At 36.4% G+C, this 13,794-nt stretch overlaps 1 protein-coding gene across 2 annotated transcripts in view; it reads left to right on the top strand.

Moving 5' to 3' along the window:
* Window positions 1-6,966, top strand: part of TENT4A (terminal nucleotidyltransferase 4A) — a 38,557-nt gene extending 31,591 nt beyond the window's left edge. The window contains exon 12 of one of the 2 annotated variants that reach the window (XM_026701001.2): window positions 4,152-6,966. In XM_026701001.2, coding sequence (XP_026556786.2) covers window positions 4,152-4,328 — 177 coding nt within the window. In that variant the 3' untranslated portion in view covers window positions 4,329-6,966. Of the gene's footprint in view, window positions 1-4,148 lie in introns of both variants that reach the window. The other variant, XM_087930649.1, reaches the window with a different exon arrangement.
* Window positions 6,967-13,794: the final 6,828 nt, after the last annotated feature.

Below are 13,794 nucleotides of genomic sequence, written 5' to 3'. Positions count from 1 at the left end.
GGTCCACTGTCAATTTTTAAGAGCAAAAAACAATGTAAAACAATAAATTCAAAATCTTAATGTTAAAAACTCAGGCAAATGAAACTGCTGACAGGAAGATGGATCCCCCCCCAATGATTTTCCGATTGCTTCCAGAGGGAACTGGAATCTTCAAGACTCCCCAAATAGGTCTCTGACCATCCAAAACTCATGGGTCATTCCGTAGTGCTCCCATTCAAATCCAAGGAGCAGCACTGCCAGAAAACCAGCTTTGGCAGCAAAAACAGCAGATTGCTAACACTTTGCTTTCTCCAAAAGTGTTAGATTTGTCAAGCCATAGTATTAAGATATCAGAAAAATATGATCAAGCTAAGAAAACAGAAATTGATGGAAAAAATATTCAGCTAGCAATATTGAAAGAAACAATGGTCTGGATTTTGCCAAACTACGACCGTATTACTTATTCATTTAATACATGATACTCTTTTTCTGAAGAAATGTTTATGTACTTTCTTGTGCAAGGATGGCCATGTATATATATAGAATACCAAAAGCATCTTTCTGACATGATTTCTTAGTAATTGAATAAAAAATAAATATTCAGAATACTTGGAATATTCTAAACCATATTATCACATAATAATCTGAGAAAAAAAATTTCCTAATAAGAAAAAGCAAAGGAAAAACACAAGCGTTAACATGTAACAATAACAGTAGTGGAACAAAAAAAAATTATGTATTTATGTTTTTAGTATCTGTTCTGTTTTTATGATTAATTAAAACAAAAGATACTAAAAAATTATTAAAAATATTTTAAATAATGTTTAATATTTTTTTTAGTATAGGTTTTGTTTTTAGTAATCAAAAACAGAACAGATACTTAAAAACAAATACATAAATTAAAATTTGTTACACTACTGTCATGTGACCACCATGCCACGCCCAGTTGGTCACGTGACTGCCAAGCCACGCCCAGTCAGCAAGTCTCGCCTACCCGATCACATGACTACCAAGCCATACCTGCAAATTAGGCCACACCTACAGACTCGGCTGCTAAGAAATTTGAATCCCACCCCTGTGCAAGCTCTGGTTTCCAATGCTGGCCTGGCTTAAGGGAAGTGGAAGTTCCTGCCAGCTCACACTCTTACTCCAAAGACGACTTCTCGCTTTTTAGCACACCCCACCTCCCATGAAAGGCGGGCTAAGTGGAAGCCATAGTTCTGCATGCGCGTACAGACACACAGACCAGTCTGAGCTTGGGGACTTTTATCCGCATCCAGGCTGGCAAGCTGCCAATTATGCCCAGGCTTGGGGGAAAATCCTCTCCAGGCTCATGGTTAGTTGTCCCCTTGGCAAATTGGCTGGAGCGAGGTGTCCTGCAACCAGGTGGATGTGAGTTGTCTCATTTCGCTGTACAGTAGGTTAGATGAAAAGGTGGAATGAAGGCTTAACAGATTTGCAAATGACTTTATCTCTGAATAGGATACCTAGTATAACACACAAAAAAGAGAGAAGACTTACTCATTAGTATGCCATGAAATGTCTGAGACAGTAGAAAGGCTGTGTTAGGAAAAAGACTAGGAAATGTTAGGGGATGTTTAGATGTTAGGGAAAAAATTCTACAATAAAGCCTGGATATTATTAACCAAGGAGGGGGTAAACTCTTCTTCAGTGGATATATGTAAATAAGTCAAGAACTGACATTCATTTGCCATAGTGTTTTAATTTGGATTCATTCACAAAGAAAAAGAAATTGCTTAAGTAGCTTCTTCCAATTCTGTGATTCTATTATTTAAATTCCTAGCTACCTTTTTAACAAATTAGTTGTGACTAACCTTAAATATATATTTATCTGTCATTTACTGTAATAATCCAAACTTGAGTTTACCAAGGTGTAAATTCAGTGGTCAAGTTATGCTTCTCTGGGAGTAGGTAGAGTAGGCAAGGGCACTTCTTGCCATTGAGGTCAGTTCTTCCATTATTAGTTATTATAGTGATCAATCTTCGAAAAAGACATCATTTCTTTAAAGAACTTGTGTTTGAATCCAAACTGCTGCAGACCCCCTATTTCAATGAATATTGATAAAAACTTTATTCTAGTTTTGAATAATTATTCCCAGTGGTGGCTTATAAAAGTTGAAAAGAATTGAGGACAGAAGGGATGCTGCGGAATGTCACAACTTAGTTTCCAGGGCCAAGGTGCAGTCATTCAGTGTAGTTTTCTGAAAACTGATTCTGACTCCTACTTAGCAAAAGAAATTCAACATGAACAATCACCATTATTAAAATGCTAAGATACCAAAAAGTACAAGCTTTCATTATCTCTCTTTCCAAAAAAGCAATCTATCAGGATGATTAAAGCTGATTCTGTTCCAGATCTAGGCATAAAACCAAAGTGAAATGGCTCCAATTAAAAATGTCTTTCAAGGGTTTGATACACTGTAGGTAACATCCTCACAAAAAAGGCACATTTGCAATAAGTCGATAGTTGTTAAGCTTCAAGTTCCAGAGAGTTTCTTGATCACAAACATTTAGCCTTATTTAAACCTTTAATTAAAAGCTCTTATCATAAATGGAATCCAGTTAAATATATTTATATAAAGCAGCATAAAATCTTCTGCTATTTTATTAACACTTGTAATTAAGTACCTCTTTCATTAATTATTATTTCACAAGAAAATGTAGACAACTCAGAGGTAAGTATTCATTCTTAATTCCTCATTTTGATTGAAGGACTAGCTATTTTTGTACAAAATTACTTTCTATAATGTTATTCAGTTATGAAATAGGATCTTGCCCCATCAACCTGTAATAAAGGTAATGTCGCTGTCGCTGATAATCCATTATTACACTAAGTTAATGGTAATAATTAGATTAAGTTACATGATAAAACTTACGCATTTCAGTTTTTGGCATGCAAATCTCTTCAGTTTTCATCTTTGAATAATATAAATCTATTCTAACTCTTTAAAGCAAAAGTATATATAAATATATAATATATGAATATATAAAAGTATATACAGCATTAATAATTTCATAATGTCATTGGACCCAGAAAACAATGTCTAAAATATTCAGATTAATGGGGTGTTGTGCTGTAAGTTGTCCAGTAATTTAGATCACAGAGGATTAGAGTTAGGGTGCCACTCTGTCTCAATTATTTGTATCTTGTCTTTGCTGGTAAGTTTCTTGTAAGTCAGCCTATGAATAAAAAAATATAAATTAATGAAATCACAGCAATGAATGTTAACATAAAAAGTAATATGTCCCCTCATAAAAAATGGATGATGAAATGTCTCATACTTAAAATGTAAAACAATTGTTTCAAACAAACTCAGCATGGTTGAAAAATGAAATATTTTATAAATTGGTCTCATATATCCAGGGTTGGGATTCTATAGATTCGCACCTATTCGCTAGAACCGGATGTTAGAAGAAATTACTGGCCTAATCCTGTAAGGAAGGCAGGAAGGAAACATTCTGGTGTTTCTTACAGAAACTGCCTCTCCGCTAACCCTTATTACATTCTTGGCAGGACTAGACTTCCTGTCTCAGGAACTTCTCTGGAGTTTTTTTCCCCTTCTTTGCTGGTACTTTGCTTGTGTGGAATGACCATTCAAAGTTACAGTGGCACTTATGACTATTTTTCACACTTACGACTGTTGCAGCATCCCCACAGTCATGAGAGGCCAGGCGAGGAGATGCGTGCCTCGATATGAGTGATATTGAGTAGGCCACGCCCAGCCAATTACATGACCACCAAGCATACCCATCCAGTCACATGACCACCAAGCCACACCCACCAACTAAGCCATGCCCACAGAACCAGTTGTTAAACAAATTGAATCCCACCCCTGCATTTGTCTCCTCCCCTAAAAATTGCAGTGCAGTAGATGAGAAATGATCCTTTAAAATTCAGAAAGAGCATACCTAATATCTTCTTTGGTTGGCTCTTCTCATGGAATTCTTTGAAGTAATTTAGTACTGTTTTAATTTTTCTGAATGTAACTTTCCTTAAATTGTAGTTGTACTGTAGACGTCTGAATGCTATATTATTTTTTCATAAGTATAAATTCATTATTTAGAGACTGCACGAGACAACATTATTGAAGCATTGGCAATAATATTAAATAGTTGGCAGTAATATTAACTATTTTCTTTGTTTTCAGCAGCACAATGGAGTGAAATTTACTGTGAAAGGAGCTCATAATCAAGGCAGTGGATACAATTCTGCCAGTAATGGAGCTGTAAGGCAGCCAGTTAGCAACAGAGGTCATCACCAACACAACCGTAATATTTGGAGGAGAAAGAAGTACAGGGACAGTTTGCCTATTAGCCTTAGCAGATAATGGCCAACTTCAGAATCCTCTTTAGACTAATGCAGTGTGTGTGATACTGCTCTGGGAGGATTTGAGACCAGCACTGAGTACATCTGTCTGTGGATGTTGCCAAATATCTGCATCCAATGTTTGCATGTTTCGTGTGTGGTGGTGGAGTCCATCTTAAAAAGAAATAATTGTGCTTATCGTGAAGCCTTATTAACTGTGGAAGTTTGTCTTCTGCCTATCCATGATTATTACAGTGCTGAAACAGCTCTGGTAAGATTATTGGGAGGACCATAAACGCTGTGGCACTTTGCTGTAGCTGCATTTGTTCATAATTGGTTGTTTTGTTTTCTTGGAAGGATAATGGGTTGCTTGAATGTTACTTTCCATTACAAAACTTTATTTGTGGCATTGTTCACCACCTTCCCATTCCTTCTAAAAATGGTTTTGTTGCCTTACTCACATCAAACATAACGTGCAATAACTTGGAATGTTTTAATCATGAAAATCTTTATGAAACTGAGGGTGTGCACATATGCACACAGATCTGTTTATGTCTGTATGTGTGTGTGTGAGACAGATAATTTTTTTTTACAGATCCTTTCCCAAGTTGCATTTTCTAAGTTGGGTTCATGTTTCTAGTGGATTAGCTAAGCAATCAATTTTAACACATCAAGCTAATACTATTGGAAGCTTCCTAATTTGTAGAAGAACTGTTGGTCTGGCTTAAGTATTTATAATAATGATTGAGTTAAAAGGCATTTTAACTAGTTACCTTACTAGTCTGGCATGTAATGCTAAATTCAATCGTATGAGATAAAATGCCATCTAATGCTCTTACAAATCTCATGTTTAGTGAGGATCATGTACAAAAATTTGAATCTTCAGCTTATTTGCTACAGCTGGACATAAATTACTGTTAAAATCAAGATTGGTGTATATGTATATATGTATATGTACATGTACATGTATAATGTATATGTATATGCATATTCAGAAAAGTGTCAGGGATATATGTGTGTGTATGTAATGTGTGTGTGGTGGTGCGTGTTTATATATCTCCCTGATCCTTAACTGAAAATTACAGATACTGTACCAGTTCATCAATTATATTTACCTTCTGATTGCTTGGGCCATTGTTAAATAAAGCATCCAACTTGAAGAATGTGGAGAAAGGAATGTGTAGTGATTCCATTCAGGAATCTGATTAGCAGCCTGCATTAGTTCTGTTGAGAGCATCTACCTAAAATGTATCTTCTGGCTTCTCTATGCATTCTGAAGTGTTAGCCTCTTGTTTTGTAAAGACACAGCCCATCCAGTGGTATTGAGATAATCTGTACGGCAAGCAACTGATTTAAAGATGCATACAGATATACTATGCAAGTGTGTATCATCATGGCAACATATTTGTTTTATTTTAAAGCCCCAAATTGTGTATACAACCTACCCTGCATTTAAAAAGTACCATGTTTCTTAATATCACTTACTCCATCTTTTTATGCTTCCTTCCCCGCCCCTTCCCTTTGTTAAAATACAGGTTCTTAAAATTTGGAAAGCATTGTGTTAAGTAATTCTGCTTGAAGAAATTCTGACATCTTAAATTGTACATAGAAATGATTTTTTAAAGCAGTGAATGTTTGACACAGAATGGTTGAAAATTGATGTAGCACATGCTAGAGAATTTTTTTCAAAACAAATGCAAGGCCTTTGAATATCATGAGAGAAAAGATTGCAACATTCCAAAGCAGAGTAGCACATATTTTGACTACAATTCATCTTGATCTAATTTTATCTTTTAAATTGATTGTAAGGTAATCAGAAAGACAGGCATAAAATACAAGGTTTACTATACTAATCAGTATCTGTATGGAAAGATATATAAAGTTTGCAAATTTAAGGGAAATATGAACCTGAAAGTTACTGAAAACGTACAGTACGGTTGTATCTCTACCTGCAAGTTGCCCTGTCATACTCCTTATCACAGATTATATATTATTTCCTCTGGAAATGACTCTTGAATCTTAAAACTATGTTCTAGATATACACTGGTTTTTAGGTCCCCAATCCCATACTGAAGCCCCTTAAGTATGCTACCCACCTTTTAAAAAAAGCATCTCCTCAAAATTCCTTCTCCAAAGCAACATTTGATAATATCAACCTCTGATTGTTAATTCTTCAGGTGAACAGTAATTGGATAACAAATAAAGAGCAAACAAACTGCGAATTGCCAAAACTTCAGCTCTGCTTGAAAATGGAATCGATGTTTTTGATTATTTTTCAAACCTTATGAAAGGCTCATAGTAGAATTTGGTATAGGAAGGGATCGAAACTTGAATAAACCATTCAAGGGCTGATTATAAACCTATAATCGTTCTACATGTTAGCAATATTGATTCTGAATCTACATTATTGAAATATTGATGTTCTAAATAGTTCCATTCAAAAGCAGGATAGACATAAAAGAAGCAGATACCATGTTCCATTCAGTCATGATTAACCATAAATTGCACTGGCTATCATGCTAGTTGTGTTCTATGCCTCTGGATGACTGCTAAATATCATGTTCATTTTTGTGTGTAATAACAATGTGGGAAGCTAAAAATACATATTTTTATGTGAAGTTTTGTATTCTTTGATTTTTAATAAATTTTCAAGGCAGGTATGTCCGTGGTGTAATGTAGCATTCTTCATCTGTCATTGTGATCTTTTTATTTTCATTCTGTTATCACAATTCTGTTTTATAATCCAAGCAAAATTCCATTTGATCCAGTATTTCATGTATTAGAGTGTCTATCCAAATCATGCTAAGACATTTATAAAAAGATAATGAGAGATAGCTAGCCCTTTTAGTGGTCTGAGAGAGATTGTCTTTGAATCTGGATTGAGGTGGGCCAATCATGATGTTACTTCAGGATGTTACAATCCTGATGTTACTTTCCTTGAGGGTAAACCTCCACAAGGTTTTCTTTAAGATTTTGGTAGCATTTTTATACAGTGTAACTTTGGGACTACAACTATCACATCAAAAATTAATGAGCTATATCAGCAGTGTATTGAAATTATTTTGGAAATATTAAAGCAAAGTTGCAAAATATATGTTGCAAAATATGTATGCGTGAATAAATTTTTCAGATCTCTAGACTTGGTAGATTTTCAAGGGACATGAACTATATTTTTCTGAGGCTTCATTATTGATGTATAATTTGTTAAAGTATGCTAGCAGTAATCTTAATACTATCTTAACTGCTCTTAGAAATGCTCCATTTTCATACCAGGAGTATTTAAACAATAGTCATATGTACATGACCAGCTGCATGCTTTCCGTGGGAAAATCATATTTTCATTATTTGACAACATTAAAATAATGCAGGTAGTTCTCACTTATTGATCACTCATTCAGTAACTGTGCAAAGTTATGGCACATGATGAAAAAAGAGACCACCTGTCCATGAAATTGTGCCTATTATAGGATGCCAGCAGTCACGCGAACACAATTTGGACACTTGGCAACCAGCATGCATTAACAATAGTTGCAGCATCCAGAAGTTACCGTAAGTGATCACCATGTGATCACCGCCATGATCACAGCCACTTTCCAACAACAACACTCAATGGGGAAGGTGGCAGAAAGTTACAAGTCATGGTCATGTGATAATCCACTGAACAATTGCATTTTTGCAATGAAGTTGTTATGGTTTTTTTGATGTTTTTTTTTTTGCAGTCAGTAATTAAGAACTACCTAAATGGCCAATTGTCCTAATAAAGTTTATTCTTATTAAAAACATACTTGCCTATAGAAATGTACGATTATCTACCTTTAGCATATGTTATGTGTGACATAACATTTTCTTTTTAGATAAAAATTTAAGTTGCCTTATTTCTGATAAATACATTTGAATACAAATGTAGCATATTAATGTTAATGCATAAGGGAAAAAAATAGCTCATCATTTTTTTAAGAACAAAAAAAAATAATAGGTGAGACTTTGATGGTCTAGAACTCTCCAGCACACACAATGTAACAAAAAGAATGTGGGAAAGAAAGAAGGAAGTCTAAGTTTAGCCATAAGATTAAGAGTAAGGATAATTGGTACCAACTTTCACTTAGTATAGCAACCACATTCTTTATCATTCATGCTGATTTCTGAGCATCACCAGTATAAAAAGTGCTTTAAGAATTTAAGTGCGAGTATCCTCAACTTGCAATCATTGGTTTAGTGACTGTTCAAAGTTACAAAGCCACTGAAAAATGTGACAACTGTTTCTCACACAGCTATCACAGCATCCCCATGGTCATGTAATCAAAATTCAGATGCTTGGCAATCGGCATGTATTGCAGCATCCCTGGATCATGTAATAACCATTTGCAATCTTCCCAGCCAATTTCCAACAAAGTCATTTGATAGAGCTGGATTTGCTTAATGACTGATTCATTTCACTGTAGTAATTTACTTAACTGGCAAAACAGTTATAAAATTGGATATGATTCACTTAACAACTGCCTTGCCTAGCATCAGAAATTCTGGTCCCAGCAACCAGTTAGGTCAAGGACTACCTCTACACGATATTTTGTGTGAGCAATTCAAATTAAAAAATTATGGAAACAAAGGGGAATAAGTATTAACTCTTAATCACTGTAATTGCTGGGACAATTCCCCAAATTTTCACCTTTGATGCTAATAGATTGGTTCACTTTTATATATGTTAATATATCACACAGAATATATCTCTAGCTGTTCCTTCATTATATTGAAACTACACATATTACAGGAATATCCCTTTTACGAGACCTGGAATAGACGGACATAATTTAGAAAATTAGACATTAAAAAAAGAGGACAAATGTTTTCTAAAGAAATAGCTGCTACAAAAAAGCATCAAAACTACAAGCTAAGGCAAGTATCAATCTAAAAATTCAGGCCTATTTCATGAGGTTGGTGCCATGCCTGCGTGATCTCACAATGCTCTGCTACTTTCAGAGATTTTTGTAGACGGAGCCAAAGAACTTTCAGTTCAGCTACTCCTCCAGAGGAGTTGTGAGAAGAATTTTGCAGTGTTTGCTCCAGAGCTGTGGGTGACTGGAATCCCATGGCTAGGAACTTCTGCCATCTCCAGGTTCAATGGTGGTGGTTTCCTCAATGGTGCTTTGGCAAGCTCCTTATTCTTTCAGAGCAAAGGTAAACTTGCACAGAAACACTCAATGTTTTGCTCAACGTGAGGAAAGAAGAGGGTTAAAGGACTCCTTCATTTGCCCTCTGGAAAGATATTTTAGCAATCCACACTGGACTTTCCTTGTTCCTGTTCCTTATCTTCTGCCTTAGCCAGCCATGAATGCATTCCTTTAGGTTTATTTAGCCAAAACAACAACACACTTTGTGGAAATACACTCAACCTGATAATACGATGTACTTACTTTAAACTTTAAACTCTGCAGTCAGCCAATGTTCCTGAATTCTTTGTATATCAATCCTGTACAATGAAAAGGGCACCAGGTTGAGGTAGTGGTTAGGGTACCAGCCAAGAAACCAGGAGACTTGAGTTCTAGTTCTGCTTTCGCCACCCAAGCCAGCTGGATGATTTTGGGTCAGTCAGCCTCAGCTTTATGGAGCCGGCAAGTATAAAATACTTTTGAAAATATTGCTAACTGCAAGGAATTGTCCATGTAGTTGCTAAGATTCAAGGCTGACTTGAAGGCAAGAGTGTGTGTGCGCGTGCCCACACACAAACACACCAGGATTGGCTGGGAGAGACTTATTACATAACATTTCAGCCCATACCAGGTTTACAGACTGTTGTGGCAAGAGAATTATACTATTAGTATTGTTTTACTTAAGTCCCATCTCTTATCATACTACTGTCTCTTCTATTCTGGATTACTGCTTAGGCAAATATGCAAGTTTCTGGAATTTTTTTTAGGATTTTTCTTGGGGGGGGGGGAGAAGATTTAGGAATGGATTTCATATAATTATGTAGTACATGAGAATTACAGTTGACTTAGATTCATATTGTGTATATTCACTAACTAATGAGAAGGAAATTATAGAACATGGCATTTAATTAAAAAATTGTTTAAAAGGATTTTAAAGATATTTATCTTGCTCTTATTGCTCTTGCTACAGGCAGAGGGCAGTCTTGCATTAGCTTTCCTTTCGTACTAAAATATAAAATGCACTACTCTCCCAATCTGTTCATTTTTGCATCTTTGTTCTTTGTGTTGCTTTTTTAAAAAGTTTCTCTGACTGAATCCAATTCAAATAAGCTGTAAAATCCTTTTTAAGTCACATAATAAATTTCAAGTAATAAAAATGCTGAATACAGACAGCATATAAATAAAATGCAGGCATGCTGAGAGACAATAATCTTGTTATTATTTATTAGATTTTTATCCCTCCTTTATTACTTCATAAATAACTCGTGATGAACATACCTAATACTCTCTCCTCCTATTTTTCCCATAGAAATTGAAATGAATCCAGCTTTGCCCCCAAAACCTCTCCAGCTTTGAGCGATAAACCAAGGCTGAGGGCAGTTATATGAATGGAGGAAGGCAATGGTGGGGTTCAAATTTTTTTTACTACCAGTTCTGTGGGTGTGGCTTGGTGGCATGGCAGGGGAAGGACACTAAAATCTCCAGTCAGAGGTGGTATTTGCTGGTTCTCCAAACTACTCAAAATTTCCGCTACCGATTCTCCAGAACTGGTCAGAACCTGCTGAATACCATCTCTGGAGGAAGGGGATCAAAAAGTCAAGATGGCATCCATCAATCAAAATCAATGGTCTTACCATCTTGATTTTATGAACTCTTCCTGAGGGGATCCCTTGATTTTTTTAAAAAAATTGACACCCTCCCCCCGCCCACACAATAGATATGAATGATTAAATGATGGTACTTCAGTCCTTGGTGATTTGGTTCATTCATTCCAAAATAAAGGAGAAAGCATTATAGGGCAAAATGATGAAAATCTGCTATATCTCCATTCCCATGTAACCAGGGAATGAACGAAAGAAAGCTAAAGCTCATTTTCTCTTTCCCTTCAAAGCAACTATTAAGGCAGTTCTTTATTCTTGGTTACTCTCTTTCTGTCGATACTTTTCAGCAGCTCTCCACATTTATTTTGCTTGGAGCGACCATCTTCCCAGTTATCGTTCAGATGAATGCCATTGCAAGTTGCATGTGATGCTTGTTTGAAAAAGCCTTAAAACAATAATACTTGTTCAAACAGGAAACACTGGTTTGTCCTTGCAGGCTCTAAGTCGCTTAAGTGTAGAAACCAGTTGAGAAACTTTTAGAATCATAATTATGTCAGCAGGGCAGATTTCTTTCCCCACCGAAAAGTACTCTTGTGAATAATAATGGTTGTGCTGACAGAGTGTTTCTATATTCAGAATCGCTTTCCTTTTCAGAGAATGGAGGATATGTTTGTTGTTCTTGTGACCCTAATATAATCCCCATGTTCTTAGTCATGTTTGTTTGGATTCATGGTTCAAGATTCTCCAATGGCTCTCTAAGCATCTCTTCTGAAATTTAAGTTTTGAAGCCCCCCAGAAAAGCAAGGAACACCCCTGGACTGATGCATAGTGAGAAGCACACAGGTTCAATCTTATCCAAGGCTCTTATCATATGCCTGTTATAAACAGTCGCTATGTCCTCTATTGAACTGGCCACTAGATCCTCAGGGGAAAATCCCAAGCTCCCTCTGGACCCCATCAGAATCCATTAATCACTTGGGTTGAACTGATCTAATACGTCTGCATCCTTCCACCAAACCTTGATGAGTCCTTCTCCCCCCCCGCCACAGCCTCCCTCCTGTTAGCAGAATGAATCCAAAAGTAATCAATACATTAAATTTAAGAGATGGTGATCTTGTCCAGTATTTTGTTTCCAATAGGCATGAAATTAGCCAGATGCAGGTGCTCAACAGCTGACATTGAGAAGTATTCTGTCTGTGAATTGGAAGGTTGTATATAATTGATAATAGCCATTCAGTAGTATAGAACAACTACTTGCTACCCAGGCTCACACTCTGCCTTGACTTCCTGTGACCTCAGATAATGTAGTGGTATAGAATCATTGAAATGGAGGGTCTATTTAGGCCATTTAGCCCAACTCTCCTGTTCAGTACAAGCATCCAGATTAAAGCACCTCAGACAGATGTGGTAAACGTAACTAGTGACAAAAACCCTGGTTAATTGGTTCCATAGTTGAACTGCTCTTAGAGTTCGGGTTTTTGTCCTCAACATTCAGTCATAGAACACAGAATCCAAAGGTTGGAAGGTCTCAGAGGCCTTCTAATCACCCCCTGATCACAGCAGGAGCCTTGCACCACCCCAGTCAAATTGTTGTCCAATCTATTTTTGAACAGCTCTAGTGATGGAGCACCCATAACTCTGGGAGGCAAGCTATTCCACTTGGTCCTTTTCTTCTTCTTGTGCCATATCCGTCATTGGATGTTGGTGATGCAAAAATTTCTCCTTAATTCCAGGCTGGATCTCTCTCTAAGAAGCTTGCACCCATGACTTCTTGCCTTGCCTGGCCCTCAGATGCTTTGGAGAATAAGTAAACCCCCTCTTGGCTCTGGCAGCCCCTCAAGTATTGGAAGACATCTATCATGTCCCCTTTAAACCTTCTCTGATAGATTAGACATATTCAGCTCCCTCAACTCTTCATCATGCGATTTAGCCTCCAGACACCTTATCCCTTTTGCTGCATACTTCTCTTCTCTGCATACATCCCAGGGCCTAAACCTCTTTTTCATATCATGGTGACCAAAACTAGATGCTGTATTCCAAGTGTGGTCTCACGAGTGCATTAAGTCCTTACTTTTCTTGCTATTGAATCTGCTTTCCTATAACATCATTCTATATTCAGAATGAGAAATAAGGGAACGAAGTGTAGATTTCTTAATCTCTTCTGTATGGCACCTTTTCATATTCTTTCCTCAGACATTTTCTTAAGATTAAGCATACTTCCTTCTCTTCACAACAGTTTCTAAACCCTTATCATTCTTGTTGCTTCTTTTGAACCACTTCAAATATCTCTGATTTCCTGTATCCATAAGATTGGATTTGACTAAAGTGGAATTATTCCTTCCCATAGTCTGCAGCCTAAAGCTCTATTTGTCAAACTTGGCTAATATTCAGCTTGTAATCAGCAATGTGCTTTTTACAAGTATCATTACAAAGGCCAGGATACCCATTCCTATATATGCATTTCTTTTCTAAATAGATAAAATGAAATTATAGTCCCCCTCAATTTCATTTTCCCCTAATTTATTTAATAAGTTAAAATTGATCTGAATTTTATTTCTGTGTTCTATGATACTTACTAGCTGTCCAACCCAATCTTTTAGCATTTACAGTTTTGATAAACATTCCCTTTACTTCTTCCTCTAAATCAGAGGTCCCCAAACTTGGCAACTTTAAGACTTGCTTAGCATAGCTGGCTGGGAGTTGAAGTCCACAAGTCTTCAAGTTGCCAAGTTTGGAGACC

This window comes from Pseudonaja textilis, chromosome 3 (assembly GCF_049901715.1).
Source record: "Pseudonaja textilis isolate UNSWEBS1 chromosome 3, rPseTex1.2, whole genome shotgun sequence".
In the NCBI taxonomy this organism is placed as follows: domain Eukaryota; kingdom Metazoa; phylum Chordata; class Lepidosauria; order Squamata; family Elapidae; genus Pseudonaja; species Pseudonaja textilis.
The sequence above is the reverse complement of the archived record's forward strand: the minus strand, read 5'-3'. Positions and strand labels throughout refer to the sequence as shown.